The sequence below is a fragment of the Globicephala melas genome, chromosome 1 (genome assembly GCF_963455315.2).
Source record: "Globicephala melas chromosome 1, mGloMel1.2, whole genome shotgun sequence".
In the NCBI taxonomy this organism is placed as follows: domain Eukaryota; kingdom Metazoa; phylum Chordata; class Mammalia; order Artiodactyla; family Delphinidae; genus Globicephala; species Globicephala melas.
In genome coordinates this window covers 165194496-165211395 of record NC_083314.1, presented here as the reverse complement: position 1 = coordinate 165211395, position 16900 = coordinate 165194496, and the positions used below count along the sequence as shown (strand labels likewise).

At 51.6% G+C, this 16900-nt stretch overlaps 1 protein-coding gene across 2 annotated transcripts in view; it reads right to left on the bottom strand.

Moving 5' to 3' along the window:
• Positions 1-230: 230 nt before the first annotated feature.
• The window catches only part of MECR (mitochondrial trans-2-enoyl-CoA reductase), a 36593-nt gene continuing 19923 nt past the window's right edge, over positions 231-16900 (bottom strand). The window contains exons 4-10 of one of the 2 annotated variants that reach the window (XM_060308960.1): positions 15247-15390; positions 12410-12590; positions 11345-11447; positions 10292-10365; positions 8155-8215; positions 7920-7992; positions 231-6479 (exon numbers count right to left, since the gene is read on the bottom strand). In XM_060308960.1, the coding sequence (XP_060164943.1) occupies positions 6322-6479; positions 7920-7992; positions 8155-8215; positions 10292-10365; positions 11345-11447; positions 12410-12590; positions 15247-15390 (794 nt within the window). In that variant the 3' untranslated portion in view covers positions 231-6321. The remainder of the gene's footprint in view (positions 6480-7919; positions 7993-8154; positions 8216-10291; positions 10366-11344; positions 11448-12409; positions 12591-15246; positions 15391-16900) is intronic. The other variant, XM_030871891.2, reaches the window with a different exon arrangement.

The window sequence follows — 16900 nt, the reverse complement described above, 5'->3', positions numbered from 1 at the left end:
ATCCCATCTCAATGGACTACAGGGTAACTAAAAGTATATGTGGAAGGGTTTGAAACAGTATCTGGAACATGGTAGGAGCTCAATAAATATTGGTTCCCTTCTCACTAACCCAGTTTACCTGGAACCACAAAGGAGTTTTGTTTCTTTGCTGTTTTTACTTTGAAAATTATATGTTGAACGGATAATTTATTAACTGGTTTAAATGATATACAGTGAAACGTCTTCCCATCTCTGTCCTCTGGTGGCCTAGAGGCACAATATAATGTTTCTTAAATGTCCTTTCAGAGGTTTTACACATGTAAAGCAAATGGTGGTGGTGTACTATACATACAGTTCTGCACTAAGTATAATTTGAAAATCATTCCATTAGAGTACAAAAGGAGCTTCCTCAGGACTATTTCATGGCTCATAATATGCCATTTTATACACAGTAATTTCTTTAATCATTGCCCTAGGAAAGGACGTTGAGATAGATTGAAACCTTTTGTTTTAACAGCTTCACTGAGTAACTTTGTATATATACATATATGTAGGATCTATTCCTAGAAGTAGAATAGCTGGGTCAAAGGGTGTGGGCAAACATAGTTCTGATAGATATTGCTCAATTTTCCACAAGCACCTGTTTTTCCATCTCCTCATCAACACGTTATGAAACTTTATGATCGTTGTCAATCTGATAGCTGAAAAATGGTATCTTGGGATAATTTAACTTGCAGTTATGTTGAGTGGAGTGAGCCTCGTATGTTTAAGACACATATTTTCCTTTGTCTGTTTATATTTTTTGCCCATTTTTCTTATTCATAGGAGCTATCTATGTATTAGGAAAATTAGCTCTTTGTCAAATGAGTTGCAAATATTTTTTCCCAGTGTGTCATGCAAAAACATTGTATGTTTATGGGATCAAATTTATCCTTCATTTTTCTTTGATTCTGGATTATGTGTTGCAGTTTGAAAGGCCTTCCTCACTCTGAGGTTAAAAAAATTTTTTGTTTTTAAAAACCCTCCCCTGGACACTTCCCGGTGGTCCAGTGGCTAAGACTCTGCGCTCCCAATGCAGGGGGCCCAGGTTCGATCCCTGGTCAGGGAACTAGATCCCACATGCATGCCGCAACTAAGAGTTTGCATGCCACAACTAAAGATTCCGCATGCCGCAGCTAAGATGTGGTGCAGATAGATAGATAAATAAATCCACGATGCAAGGAAGATCCCGCATGCTGCAACTAAAAAATGATCCCTCGTGCTGCAAATAAAACCGGGCGTAGCCAAACAAACAAAACCTCCCATGGTTTATTCTGTTGCTTTAAGAACTGATTTTTATGCTGCAGTCCTGATCCATTTGGTATTTTGTAAAGTGTGAGGATCATAGTCCCTGTATTATGAAGAACCAGTGCTAAACTTGGCTGTTAAATAACCTGCTCAACCCATTGTACAGATGGGAAAGAACCCTACCCATCGAAATACCCGTCTCCAAAACCTGCTCCTCTTCCGGAGCTTGCTAACTCAGGGAGTGGCACCTCCCTCCAGGAAGGTGCCAAAGTTCCACCTTCACACACCTCATTCACTCTGTCTTGTTGATTCTTCCTCTTAAAGATTCACGAATCCATTCACTTCACTCCCACTTAACTAAGCCAGTTCAGGCCTTGTCATATTGTTCACACAACAGGGCTTTAACATGCTGCTCCCCCTGCCTGGAACATGGCTGACTTCTTATTCAGGACTCAGACCTTCCTTGCCCACCTTCTCTCAAGTACCCCCATCACTATGATATCACTTTATTTTTTCTTTCACAGCACTTGCTACACTCTGTAATTACTTCATTTATTCACTTGTTCACTGTCTTTCTCCTCCACTAGAATGTAAGCTTCCTGGTATCAGGGGCCACGATTTTTGGCTTCTGCTGTATCCCTGGCACTTCTGACAGGCTTTTCACATATGGGGTGTTCAAACTATTTACCAAATTAATAAGTGAATGAGTTCTCACCTGGATTACTTCAGTGGCCTCCTGCTTCTTTTTTTCATGCTTCCCTGTGAGACACAGACTCAGGGAAATTCTGAGTGACATGTCAATTATTACTGAACAAAATCAAGGAGTCCTGAGAAAAGAGGGAGCTCAAAGGCCAGCTGTGGGGCCAGAGGAACTGGGGTTGACTGGCATGCTGACCAGACAGGGTCAGGGGACCTGGCTTCTGGTGCCAGCTTGCTTCCTGGTATGTGACCTTGAGCAGCTCACTTCCTCTCTCAGCATCTTCCTCTTCTGAAAAGTGGTGATATTAAAACCTCAATGACACAGGGAAGTTGTAAAAATCAAATGCAGGTAGGTGTGGAAGTGCCCGTACACTGTAAAGGGTCAGGGACATAGGGCAAGCTTTCTTCCCTCTCATAGGGTGCTAACTCACCTGCGGGTGGGCCCTCTGTCATCCCAGGATCTTCCTGCCTTCAGATGCAGGCAGATGCTGTGCCAGGACTGAGTTTCTCTTCTTCAACCATTTCCTCCAGCTGCCCAAGCTGGGCCCAGCGTCCTACCCAGGGCATGGTACCTGCCAATAAGCATGGGGCTGGCGGGAGCTGCTGACAGCTTCCAGGTACCAGGGCAGAGGTGCCTGGCACACACAGGTTAATGTAAGAACCTCTTTCTTCTGGGCATCGGTTTTTTCCCTGAGGAAAGCAGGGTTAATTGGTGTCCCAAGACACCAGACAGTCATCAATATTATGACAGTGGCTGTAGGCAGTTGAAGGGTGGATGATTCCAGAAGACACCAGGGAGAGCCAGTCATGAAGCCTCAGGGCTTCAGGTACACCCAAGCTTTGGTTTAGGAGGTCATGCCTGTTTGTCCTCCTTTGGTCTCCTGGAGCCAGGGTTCCTCCTTCAGCCACTTAAAAAGTATATTGTTTACTTAGTGGGCCCGAAGAGCTGTCCCAACTCCACAGAGAGATTATTCAGCCTGAAAATTGAAAACAATCTCCTGTACTTGTTAAGTAGGGAAGCGATGATCCATCTTAAGTCAGATTCCCTTTTGACATTGTTTTGCCTCAGGCTCCTTTCCTCTGCTGGCCTCATTAAATGTTGATAATCCCTATGTGGTCTTCAAAATTTAGGGAGACTTTACTTATCTGGGAATTTCTGATTCTCTCTTTCTTTAGCGCCTCCCTTCTCCAAATTGTCCCCCCAGATTGCTGCCAGAGGGATTTTTCTGAACCACAGTTCTGATCTTCTGGCTCAGAAATCTTTTGTTCCCTACCGCCAGTAGGGTGAAGTCCAAATTCCTTAGCTGGGAATCACACACTGCCACAATTCAGACTGTGATTTTGTGAAATTTTCAGCTTCAGATGGATTGATAGGATTTCAATATAAATTAAATCATAGAATATGTATCGTTTATGATTAGGTTCAGAGAAAGGCCAAACACTAGGGGCTTAAATAACACAGAAGCTTATTTCTCAAGTCCTCAGGTGGGCAGTCACCATTTCTGGGTCTCAGGGACCCAGGCTCCTTTGATCTTGTTGCTGTCCCATTCTCAACATGGTCAAAGATGGCTGTGCAAATTCCATGTTTGTATCCCAGCCAGGAGGAAGGTGAAAGGGGAAGGAAATGGTACAGGATGGATGCCAACTATATTTTAAAGAGGTTCCTAAGAAATGGACACCTAGCACCTCTGCTTACATCACATGGGCCAGATCTTGTCAGCTGCAAGGGAGGCAGGGAAACACTTTATTCCAGCCCACCATGTGCCCGCCTAAGAGTCATCAGTTTTCTTCTTTTTTTTTTGCCGTACGCGGGCCTCTCACTGTTGTGGCCTCTCCCGTTGCAGAGCACAGGCTCCGGACGCGCAGGCTCAGCGGCCATGGCTCACAGGCCCAGCCGCTCCGCGGCATGTGGGATCTTCCCGGACCGGGGCACGAACCCGTGTCCCCTGCATCGGCAGATGGACTCTCAACCACTGTGCCACCAGGGAAGCCCCATCAGTTTTAATTCTTAGCAATAGAATGGTATTTGGGGAAAACGAGAAGCTTCTGACATAAATGTTCTGCCTCTATAACTTAGCCTGGTCCCTTAGTCTGTAATGCTTGTCTCCCTCCCCTGCCTGAGAAAATATTATCATCCTTTAAAGCCCAACGTCAGCTCCAGCTCCAGGGACTTCCCTGGCGGTCCAGCGGTTAAGACTCCGTGCTCCCAATGCAGGCGCCATGATTTCGATCCCTGGTCAGGGAACTAAGATCCCTCATGCCAAACGGAGCAGACAAAAGAAAAAAAAAAATCAGCTCCAGACCCCCAGAGGTACTATTCCCGGGACACTCTGCACACCCCCGAGGTCTCTAACCGTGATGTGGTGCCATGAACCTTCCTCCCACCTGTCTGCCCACTCTGAGTCTCTACCAGGGGCCCGATCCTTCTCCATGGCTGCAGGCTCATCACATCCCCTAAGCCCAACCTTGTGGAGTCCCCCTGCAGAACCTAATCCTAACTTGCACTCCTGTAGGCTTTGGGCAGCCTCCCACTCCCTCTCAGACTTTGTGCACTTTCCCCCATTGACCAACTGCACAAATCATCCATCCCACTAACCTTGAGGATACAGAACGGGAGGGACTTGGGTGAGCTGCGGCTGATTCTGAGCCCAGGTGTACAAGGTGGCAATTCATACCCAGAGGGCACCTGTAGACCTTACCCAGCCCCAGGATGAAGCTGAGTCCTTTTCTCCAGAGGACACACAAGATGCTGCCGAAGACAAGAGGATGACGCCGGGGCCCAGGTATGTGCTGGCATGTAACTAGCCTTCAGAGCCAGTTTTCCACATCACTCCACTGCCTAAAATCCCTCAGTGCCTCCCCCATGTCTTGGGGGCAAGTCCTGAGCCTTCCTGCTCTGACTGCTGCCCACTGCTCCCATCTCAGTCTTTCATACTCCCCCCACGTCCTAGGCAGCAGCTCTACTTGGCTGTGGGCAGTTCCCCGACTGCTAGGCTCTCCAGGTCTGCCAGACTCTCACGAGTGCTGTTGGCTTTGCTTGGTACACCTTCTCCTGCTGGGCCTTAAGATTGGCTGTGACCATACTTCCTCTGGGAGGCCTTCCTTAAACCCGCAGGCAGAGCTGCTGTGTCCCCACGGCCCTCCGAATACCTCCGTATCAGCGGCCTCGTGAGTATGCTGTGCACTAACTAGGCTTAGCTACTTGCGGGCCAGCCCCACGTCACTCACGGGCAGCCCTGGCCTCAGGCACGTGCTAGGCTCTCAGTATGTCCCCCCGCAGTGAGGCTCTAGAGCTCAGGGACAGAGGGCCAGGTGATGAGGGAGACACCCCAAAGCCTCTGGTTCTTTGCTTTGAGTGAGTGGATCATGAAGCAAACACCAAAAACTCACATAGTGTCCAACTCTTCTCTTTGTCTGAATAAACCTACTCATTTTTCAGAGCCCACTTTCAAGCTTCACCTCAGGGAGGCCTAGGACAGGACCTTGGTTAGGCGCTCACAGCACTTCACGCATGTCTTCTTTTGCACACTCATCACTACGGTAACTGTCGTGGGACCAGTGGTTTGATGTGGGGTTTCTCAACAGCGGCACTGTGGACATTTGGGCTGGATAAGCCCTTGCTGAGGGAGGCTGTGCTGTGCACAGTGAGATGCTGTAGCAGCGTCACTGACCTCTACTCACTAGGCGCTAGTAGCACCCCCTCGATTATGATAACCGCAGTGTCCCCTGGGAGCAAAATGAGCTCAGGCTGAGAACCACTGGTGTAACATCTGTCTCCCCAGTTAGAATGGAAGTTCCGTGAGGATGGTCCAGGCACCTGAGACCCCGTTTCCTTGGTTTCTCAGCCTGGCATTCACTCCTCTGTGGAGCTGATCCTCCCCGTCCCAGCTTGAGCCGAAGGCCACCTGAGAATGAGTCAAACCTTCCTTTTTAGAAGATTCTCCTCTGTGGGCTTGGAGGGCTTGAGGGCAGAGATCTGTTTTACTGGCTTTTGTACCTGCCAGCCCCGTCAAGGCTTTGCTTTCAGGGCGGTCAGGAAGTGATGGCTGGAGGACAGGTGGAGGGTGGGCAAGAGGGGCTTCTAGTGCTGGGAGCTGGCAAGGGATGGTCCTTCTTATTAGGGGTGACTTCTATTGTTTTTTCTTTGTTTTTTTAAGAAGTTCGGACTTTATTAGATACCCGGAGGCTGGCCCCAGGGAAAGCCTTGGCTGGCCTCCCAATTCTCCGCCTCAGAAGTGACAGTGGGGAGAGGAGCAGCCTGCGTAAGGCGGAGGGGCCCCAAGTGGGGGGCCCGAAACCAGTCCTGCTGGTCCGTCTCCCCTCCCACTTGGCTCCGGCTCCTCTGGGATTATCACATCACATGGTGAGGATCTGCTTGGAAGACACGAAAGGCTGCATGGACGCTTCTAAGGCACGCTGGTAGTCCTGCAGTGGGACCTCGGAGCAGGCAGGGGCCGTGAGCTGGCCTCGGTGGATGAGATCACACAGCGTGAGGATCAGCTCCTTGAACTGGTCTGTGGGAGGTTGGAGGGTGTCAGACGGGGGAGCAACCGCAGGGCTCGGTGAGGGGACACGCGGGCTTCCCCTGCTGGTAGGAGCTGGTGCTGGGCTCCAGGGAAGCCTCGAGAGCCCGGGGCTCAGCCAGGGACACGGCGGCCGCTGTGGAGGCGGCCTGGGGCCCGCCTGTGCCCAGGACAGTGAGGGCCAGGGTGGGGACAGAAGCACGGGGAGCAGCCCCAGGAGCTGACGGGCAGGCAGAGTGGTGCTGTGATGGCTCAGACCCACAGGACCTGACTGGGTGTAGCGGGGAGTCCTGAATGGTGGGAGGGCGGAATCACTCAGAGGGGCAGAAGCCAGAAGAGGCATGGGGAGGGGGTGGGTGGTGCCTGGCACACCAACAGATGTGGAACAGAGGAGCTCTGCTCAGGGAAAAGAGCCTTCCCTGAGAGCCCAGGCTCCCTCAGAACCGCACCAGCAGAAGCCACCAACGTCCCCTCCCGGGCTTGCCTCCCACTAAGGACCCCATAAGGTAGAGGAAGATGAGAAGGGAAGGCCTTGGCTGAGAAGTACTTTTTCACAGACATCAATTCATTCAACATTCAAATTGAATCGTATCCCCTGCTTAAAACACTTCAGTGCTTCCCATTTCCCTTTAAGATCGAGCCTGAGCTCCTTGAAGAGGATTATAAGGCCTTTCATAATCTGGCCACAACCCATCTGTCCGGCTTCCCACTCTCTACTGGGCTTTAACACATGCTATTTTCTCTGCTTGGAACAGCCCCTCAGACGACCACTTCCCTCCCCATCACTGGGATAACTGCACGCCATTCCTCAGCTCAGCCTGGGGCCGGTGGTGGTCCCAGTCTGGGGAGCCAGTCCTCCAGGAGAGGAAGAATAGTGTGCTGGCTCAGGTTCTGGAGTCAGAGAGACTGGCTGTTCACATCCTGGCTGCACACCCCTTAGGTGGGGATGACCTGGGGCAAGCTACTTCACTACTCTGAGCCTCTGTTTCCTCCTGTGTCAAACAGAGCTGACAGTAGTTTAAACAATTATGACATTTAAACTGAGGCAGAGGTTAAGTAACTTGCCCAATGTCCCACAGCTCGCTCAGCAGAACCCCTTAGCCAGTAATGGTGGAGGCAGGATTTGGGCCTGGGCAGGCCGGTTCCAGAGTCGGTTCTCTTTCCTTGGCTGTCTTCCATGGCAGTCTTCCCCACTGTCAGCTCCTCAGGAGGGCGGCAGGGGGTGCCTTGTTCAATATGGTGCCCCAAGGACTAGCCCACTTTAGTCCAATAACTATTTGCTGACTGTAGCTGTATTTAGAGACTGTTTTCCTTTATCCCGTTGTGGGCCTGGGGGTCCAATCACCTCTCCAGGGCTCAGAGTGGCTGGTCACTTCTGCAGCAGGCACTGCCCTCAGGTGACCCTTGGTAATGGGGCCATCATCCACTTACCTGGACTGTGGTCCTTCTTCCACTGGGATAACCAAAAGCCCCGAAGTTTGAGATCCTTAAAAATGAGCAGGCTCTGTGGACACAGGAAGGACACGCTGGGGCTGAGGGCAAGAACTTCAGGCACTGCCTAAGGTATGGCTTCCCCCAGGGGCGGGGGGCACTGCCTGAGTTTAGACAACGGTGGTGTCCAGGCCCCTGTCTCCAGGCACTCCCCCGCCCCACCCCACCAGCTTACCACAGAGGCGATGACAGGCTGCTTGGCCATCCCCCCATAGGTCACCATGGTTCCTCCAGGCCTGAAGGGTCCAGAGAGAAGAGAGTGGTCGCAGGGAGAGACAGAGCCCTTCTTGAACCAGTTACAATGCATCTATTCCAACCCTGGTTCCTAAACCTCGTTCTCAGAATCCCTGGGAAGGGTTCAAAAATACAGGTCCCTAGGCCCGACCCAGACCTAATGAATTGGGAAGCAAAGCTCTACATTAAAAACGACAGAAAACAAACAAGCAAGCAAACACCCCTTGCAGATGACCTCGATGTCTAGCCAGGGTTGGGAGCCCAGAGTTAAGCTCCCAGTCAGGCTTTGAGGAAGAGCTGCAGAGAAGAATACTCCCCTGAGCAAAGCTCACAACCCGATTCGTGAGTGGAGCCGGAAGCAGATCGGGCCGGGCTCTGCTCCACTGTCGGTGTATGACGCTGGGCAACATGTCCACAGCGGGCCACACTGCCTCTCCTGTACACGCTCCAGTGACACGACGCAGCTAAGGAATGGTGCGGACAGTGCAGAAGACAATGGCAATTGTCAGGACCTGCTGTCTGACACCCACACCCGCCCCAGCGGTCAAACAGGAGAGGGGCTCATATAATTTTCAAAACGTAAGCTAGGACTTCACATGCCTGACTTAACCTGTGCTCCCCTCGCCACTCCCCTGGCTCTTTTAGGAGTTGGTTGATCAAGGAAGACCCGAGATACATTTTGGGACAACACGAGGGAGGTTCGTTCTGTGAACCCCAGGGTGGAAGAAGCTGCTGAGAGAGGCAGGTAACTCTCTGTGCCTGAGGCCGGGGGCCAGTCGGGTCTTAAGTTCCCTTCAACTGCCCCCTCCTCTGGAAAGCAGCTCCTGCATGGTGGGGGGGCGAGCCCTCCCTCTGTGGACCCGCATTACACTTGATCTAATCAGAATGGCTACCGTATACTGGGTGTTTACTATGTGCCAGGCACAGGTCTGAGCCCTTCACATGTGCTGGCCAGTGAATCCTCACGGTAACCCCATTTCACAGACGAGAAAACTGGGGCCCACCTCTCATTTGTAGAGCGCTGTGTACAGACCTCAGAGCCCCTTGGACTCACCTTCTGAGGCAGAAAGGGTTTATATCCCCCCATTTCACTGATGAAGGAACTGAGACCTGGCTCGTTGTTCACATATTGCCTAACTTTTCATAGGTCCACAGCTAGTAAGCGTGAGCCACGGGGGGATGGCAGCGGGCCTCGGAGGCTGCCCAGAGGAGGGCTGAAGAGGTAAGCTCGGAGCCACGGCGACTCGGGCAAGCTGCCTACCCTCTCTGGGCCTCGTCTGGGCGGGGATGGGAGCAGCACCCCTCACCTAGGCGATTGCGGAGGGGGTACATCACGCACTCTGCACAGCCTGGTGTGTGGTAAACACTCTGTGATTGTGACTACAGCTCTCTGGTCACATGACCCAAATTCCCATCCAGCCTGAGTTCTAGAGGGTTCCCTCAGTGTCTCAGCCATCTAGGTACCCTGTGGCTACTGAGTGCTAGCAAATATGTGTTAACAAATGTTGGTGCTCTAGTTGGGAAGTGTCCTTTCAGGTGCCCTTCAATTCGACAAGATTATATTAATGGAAAGAAAGAAGGAAAGGACATGCGCTGTCAACACTGTCAACGTCATCCCCCTGTGGTGGGATGATAGGTGAGCTCTGTGCTTAACTCTTCCTTTGTACTTTTACATGCTTTCAAGATGTTTTGTAACAGCATGATGTTACCTTTAAAATCAGAATCTATTTTTAAACGCTAATAAAAAACTTAAAAGCTAATAAGCTAGGACTAAGCGACTTTTTCAGATGCCCCTAGGTTATGAATCCTTACCCGTTCCCCTATCACAGAGTGCCCAGGAGTCTACTTCTGGGGTCCCTAGGAGAACAGAGCTGGATGGTCATCTGTAAAGGAGGAGGCTGAGAGAGGGAGGGCCCGAGTAACTAGGACGTGACGTGGGTCCCATCTTCCTACTCAGGGTCGTGCTGACCTGGCCTTGGCCTGCACTGGCCACTGGGACTTGGTCACTCGGTGGTCCTCCTGGCTAAATCCCGGGAGGGAGCCTTCGTGCACTGGACCCACGGGGCCGAGGGACTTACGCCAAGTGCCGCAGCAGCTCCGTGGAGCTTTTCCCGCCGACACAGTTGAGAGCAAGCTGAGGCTGGGGCACGTCCTGGAAAAGAAGGGACCTGCAGTGAGCGAGCTACCCCTCTGTGGTGGGGTTTGAAGCTTGCTAAACAAACAGCACTTCCCTGGCCCAAGGGCTGTGTCAGGAAGGAGCGAAGAAAGTGGGACAGTCATGCCTTCCAACTCCGTCTGGGAAGGGCCTTTTCTTTACCAGCTTAATCCTGTTATCTGTTTTAGGATTTTGTTCAAAACTCACCTCCTCTGGGAAAGAACGGACAAAGGGCACCTATGTTCTGTTTTGACGGACTTCATTTCCCCCTCTTCTCAGCACTTACAACTCAGTTTATATTAGATGTGCTGACCTACTGCTTCAGAAATGTTCTCAAGAGGCGTGTGTTCTCAAGTAAATGTGTGTCCGGTCCCTCCAGGGCTCAGTGATAAGAGGCCGAGATGTGGTTCGGTCACTTACTAGGTGTGCTGGGCAGGGTTAAGGGGCTTTGATTTCAGAGAGGCCTGGAACCAGCCCGACTCCACCACTTATGATTGTGTGGTCTCAGTAAAGTCCTTTCTTTTTTTCCAAGTCTTCGTTTTCTCACCTATAAAATAGATAGCACCTACTTTGTAGAGCTTTTGTGGGGATTATCAGATAAAATATAAGGCAGATGCTTTGGAAATGTGACTCCTTTTCTTTCTCTTCCCTCCTGTACCTCAGTTTCCTCAGCTCTCTCCCAGCTCCGAGATTTACTTCGGCTGTGTGGGCTGACGTAGTTCACCACTAACATTCAAAACTACCAATCACACAGGGTTTCCTAAACCTTGTCTGTCTCTCCTGCCCCCTCACAGCCCCGGGCACTTAATGCATGCTTTCCCCTGGCTGAGGGGATGGGCTTTATCCTTCCACGAAAAGAGACAAAGGGAGGATTTTGGAGACATGGGGCCAGTGCCAGCTTTTCTAATTCAAGTGAATTTCTTTCTGCAGGGAGTTGGGCCTGGAATGGAGGTGCAATGTCCCTCATCACTGGTACCTTAAGGAAGTTTTTCATCTCATGCTTTCTTAGTTCCTCTTCTGTGACAACATGATGGGCCCCCAGATTCTTCAGTCTGTCGGTCAGCTTCTGGATGTCAGGTCTGGAAACCAAACACAATCCAAGGTCCTCGTCATATCTGCTCACTTTCTCCACGGAAGGCTCCCAGGACCCCTCTGCCACAGCTGTGAGAACCCGAGTTTCTCTTTGTGGGAAGCTAAGCTGGGCCTGGCCACCAGTCTCATCACACGCCAGCATCTCTTGGCCTCAGCTTCCTCACTGGCGTGAGAGAGCACTGGGTGGTTTCTACTGCTCCTGTCAGCTCAAGGACGCTAGAAACCATGTGGGCTCAGGGAGGAGTCATTTCACTTCCTGATTTCTTCTACTGAAACGACAAACTCTGCTTCCTTTCCCCCTCTTTTCAAGGGGCTTTTCAGAGTGTTGTGCAAACACACTCCGGTCCAGGAGTGGCTCTGAGCCTCTTTACCAAGGCAAACAGAACAATTTTTTTGTCAGCACAACGGAGGGGATGGGGAACTGAAGCGAGTATCAGTTCTCCTGCCAAGGCTGGGCTTCCCTGAAGAGACACAACCACGTGCGTGGATGGTGAGGCTTAAGGAAGTTGGAGGATATGATGGAGAGAGAACAAATTGGGAAACTGAGTTTGTCATTGGTTTGCTGTGTCTTCCTGAGCAAGTGGCTTCCTCCTTCTGATGACAAACCTGCCCCATCTCCTTTACATCTGTATTTAGTGCACTTCAAAGTATCACACAAATGCAAGGGAAACAAGGGCTCTGGGTTAGTTGGTTCACAGAAAGAATAACACAGCTTAAAACATTCCCAAATGTGAACTGTGGTTTTAAAAACATGAGGTTTATCACAAGTCAAGAGTCTCAGAAACTCTTAGCTGTTCACTAAGGGCCTTCTCCTTCCTGCCCTCCCTTTACATTTCAGAGTCATTCATCCTATAGCCAAAAGCCACTGGACTTCAGTGCTGGTGGCTGACTCAGCTATAAGCCAGCTCCTGCCCGCAGGAAAGGAAGACCGCTTACGCAAGGGCGCCACCTGGTGGAAACGTGGGCACCCGCGGGTGCCAGGTGGAAAGGCCCAAGTGGTGTGCTGGGATCAGGCCTTCCCACGCACCTGTCTCGGACCACGTTGATGGTCCTCAGGCCCAGGGCTGCGGCGATCTGGATGACTGCTTGCCCCACTCCACTGTTGGATGCATTCTGGATGACAGAATCCCCTGTGGAGCCAGGAAGAGACTCAAGTTGAGAGCTGTAATAGGTCAAGGGCTTCCAGCCTAGAATCCTATTATAGGGCCGGAGGGGGAGTCCTCAGACTCTGAAAGTACCCAGGACCTGCTGCTGAGCCTTCTCAGTCCTTGGACTGTTGCTCACTCTTCTCCCGTGCCCCCCAAACCTCTACAACACCCATGAAGCCTGCCAGGGTTCAGCAACTCAAGAGTTCACACTGGATGCAACTTAGACCCTGCTGTGTAAATGATTTTGCATCCTTCATCATCCTCCCAATTTTTATGTCCACAAGTCTCTGCTTAGGTTATTTCTTTGGCTTGCAATGTTTTCCTCTTTCCATCTCCCTTCATTTTCAAATCCTATATATCCTTTGAAGGACTGATCGAGTGTGGCTTCCTACATGAAGCCTTCCCAGATTCTTCCCCCATGCACTCCCACAGCACTCTGCGGCCGTCTCTGTTAATGGTCACGGTCAGCCCTGACTTATACTTACTTGGTTGTTATCTCAGTCCATTTCTATCAACAGTCTGCGGCTTCTTGAGGGGTAGATGCACTGCCTCAAAATGGGATTAGAGCTGCACTGGAGAAACTGGCAGCCCCTGAAACAGGGACCTCCGGATAGTCTGTAGTCAAAGCCGAGGCCTAACTTTGGACTTAGCCAACGGGGGAGGCCACGGGCCATGCTGGGAAAAGCATGGGCTCTGGAACGAGACATACTGGGGTGTGAGTCCCAGCTTCTCCACTGACTGTAACGGAAAGTGAACGGGGCGGGATGAGTCCTGACCTCTTTGAACTTCAGTTTCTCCCCCATGAAACAGGAGTCCTAGAAGCACCCACCGGGGTGCTCCTCATTAGAGCCCAGTGCTGTTGTGTCCGGGAAGGGGCTCTGTTCCCCTGAAATGCTATCTGGGTTTTGAGAGGCAGCAGGGATCTTGTGCTAGAGACAGAGGAGTTTCTGGAAGAAGGCCCATCCTCCTTAGGGTCAGCCTACAGATTGTCACCCTTCAGTGGGTTATGAAACCAACCTAGTGGGTTGCAAGCTTTTTTTTTTTAAAGTTAAAATCAAGGAAAATAGAATAAGAAAATAGTGGAGTGCATCACACATAGTGAGGGTAAATATTACTCCATGAAACTTTGGTTTTCAGTACATATATATTCATATACGTCTATATACTGGATGACAATTTAAAGTGTAATTCTTACTCTGGGTCAAAATCACACGTTTCACACCAGCCCTGGGGCAGGAAGGTGGAGAGATACACCATGGGCACAATAGGCCACAAAAGGTGGGTGGTGTCACAATAGCCTGATGTGATGACCACAGCTGCAGCCCACATCAGAGGGGGTCTGAGGGGAGAGGATGCAGGCGACCAAAACATCTGCTGCACTGGGACTTCAGCAAAGGTCCCTGATCACACCTGCTGGCTTTCTGCACTTCAAGAGACCTAGGGCTGCTCTGCCACAGCTGGGAGAACTGGCATTTGTCTCTGCAGGAAGCTGGGACTGGTTTTTAGCCAGACTTACGCAGAGCTGCCACCGAAGGTGATCACACTCCGGTATCTCTCCATCTCAGTTTCCTCGTCGGCATGACAGAGCTGGACTGGGTGATCTCTAGGGCCCCTGCCAGCTCCCGGATATGCGTGGTGTGTGGGGTAACCCTCCAACCACGGGGGACGGGAGCTGGTGGGTAAGTGGCCCAGCCTCCTGTCACTTGGAGGTTAGTTCTGAGGAGGGTTCTGTGAGGGTCTGAGGAGGGTCCCCAGCAGGACTGGGCCCCGGTTGCCCACGGCAGGAATCAGCTTTCGCTGGCTCTTCCTCCTTCCCTGTCCCTGTCCCCAGTCCCTCACTCTTGCTTCCTGGGGTCACCTCCCCAGCGAACGGTCGGCCCCCAGTTCTTTTCTTAGGCTCTGTCAGGGGAACCTGGAATAAAACACCTGGCTTTGTCATTTCCTTGCTGAGTGATCTCATACAAATAACTTACCTCTCTGGACCTCAGTTTCCTCATTTATAAAAAGGGAGAATGATAACAGCAGTGCACCTTTACTGTGCTGTATGCCAGGCCCTGTGCTAAGTGTCACACGGCATGTTTCAGTGAGTCCTCAGAACCCCTTACTCTCCATTTTACGGATGAAAAGTCTGATGATTTGAGAGGTCAGTTCCCAGTTAGTGAGGCGAAGCTGGGGTTCACACCCGTGCTGTGGACCTCATTGCACCGCTCTGACGTCCAGTGCGTTTGACGGGGCAATGCATGGAAAGGCACGTATGTGGACTGGAAAGTGCTCTGGCAGTGCTGAGTGGAAAGACTAACACTAAGTTCAGCATTTTATTGAAAACACAGGGACTGTGTCTATGTTGTCTGGCTTTGTAGCCCCAGAGCTCAGCACAGCTCCATACGATTTTGCTGAATGACAGAATTCCATCCCAAGCTCTAGGGAATGTGACCCTTCAGCGGTTTTCTAGGGTGTACTCCTCATGAGGTTTCAGCATGTTTTCCAGGATCCAAGCTAACACCTTTCCATGTAAAGCAACACCACCACCCAGGTTGGAGCCATTTTCCTCGCAGGTAAGTTCCCAGGCCTCGGGGTCGGGACACGAGTCACACCCCAGTCAGGAGTACCCGGCCTGCCCACCCACTGCGGTTCCTACCTGGCCGCAGCTGCTCGAAGTCCATCAGCATCCGGTAGGCCGTACAGGGATTGACGCCCAGGGTGGCGGCGCTCTGAAGAGGGATGTCACTCGGAACCGAGATGAGCGCTTCCTCGCTGAACACAGCCTCGGTTCGCCAGGTTCCTAAGTGGGGGGAGGCCAGGGGAGTAAGGAAGGACCCCCTCCATGCCCAACCCCACTCCCCCTCCTCAGTGGACGGGCATCGAGGACAGCGGACTTCAGTAATACTTGGAGAAAAAGGAAAATCCCGAAGCCTTTTTGAACGTCTGAGTCCTCGTGATAATTACGTTAGGGACACTGTGTTATTCCCACGTCAGTTACCAGCGGAGTTAGCTAGTGTCACACAGCAGGTGGCTGAGGATCTCAAACTACTGGACTCGGAGGGTGAGACAGCAACATCATTACCAGGGCAAGAGAAGTTGAGAAAGCCCCATTTCCCACTCGGCCCTCATTCTCACCTAAGGCAGGGTGACTCGGGTGGTATTATGGAAAAAAGCATGAAAGCCAAAGGCAAAGGCCGGGGTGTGGGACCTGGCTTTGCTGCTCTGCTAGTCTGAGCACAGCACTAAGCCACTGAGATTTGGTTATTCTAATATGTAGATGACACTGGCAAGAAGAGCCTTGACTGGCCTCCCCCAAGAACTGTTGCACAGATCAAATGAGATATGGGAAGTGAAACAATCCTGTAAACTGGAAAAAAATGCTCATTAACCCCCAGACCACATTCCAGTTCTAGACAAAAGAATAATAAAATGTCCAATTTAAAGTCCTCACTCGGGCTTCCCTGGTGCCGCAGTGGTTGAGAGTCTGCCTGCCGATGCAGGGGACACGGGTTTGCGCCCCGGTCCGGGAAGATCCCACATGCCGCGGAGCGGCTGGGCCCGTGAGCCATGGCCACTGAGCCTGAGAGTCCGGAGCCTGTGCTCCGGGAGGGGCCACAACAGTGAGAGGCCCACGTACCGCAAAAAAAAAAGAAAAAAAAAAAAAGTCCTCACTCAACAGGGCAGGAACTGAGGCTGTGACTTGCCCTGTCGCCCAGCTCCCTGGGCTGCCCCCTTCCGTCTGCAGATACTCATCGGGCACCGGCTGTGAGCCAGGCCCCTCCAACAACGACACAGTCCTTACGTTCGCAGTGTGCTCACTCCAGTGGAGCAGAATAGGTGAGACACGAACAAGCAAGTACAAGAATTCTAAGTTATACAGAGGGAGAGAGAGAGAGAGAGAGAGAGGGAGGGAGGGAGGGAGGGAGAGAGAGGGAGAGATGGGGAAAGAGGGGGAGAGGGGGAGAGAGGGGGAGAGAGGGAGAGAGGGAGAGAGGGAGAGAGGGAGAGAGGGAGAGAGGGAGGGAGGGAGGGAGGGAGGGAGAGAGAGGGGGAGAGGGGGAGAGGGGGAGAGAGGGAGAGAGGGAGAGAGGGAGAGCAGGAGGGAGGGAGGGAGGGAGAGAGGGAGAGAGGGAGGGAGAGAGGGAGGGAGGGAGGGAGGGAGGGAGGGAGAGAGAGGAGAGAATTACTTTAGATGGGAGTCAGGGACAGCTTCTCTGAGAAGGCGACAGGCTAAGAGTTGAAGGATAGAGATGCAGCCTCTCAGAAGCCACAAAGAACATTCCAGTGGAGGAAGAAGCACGTGCAGAGAC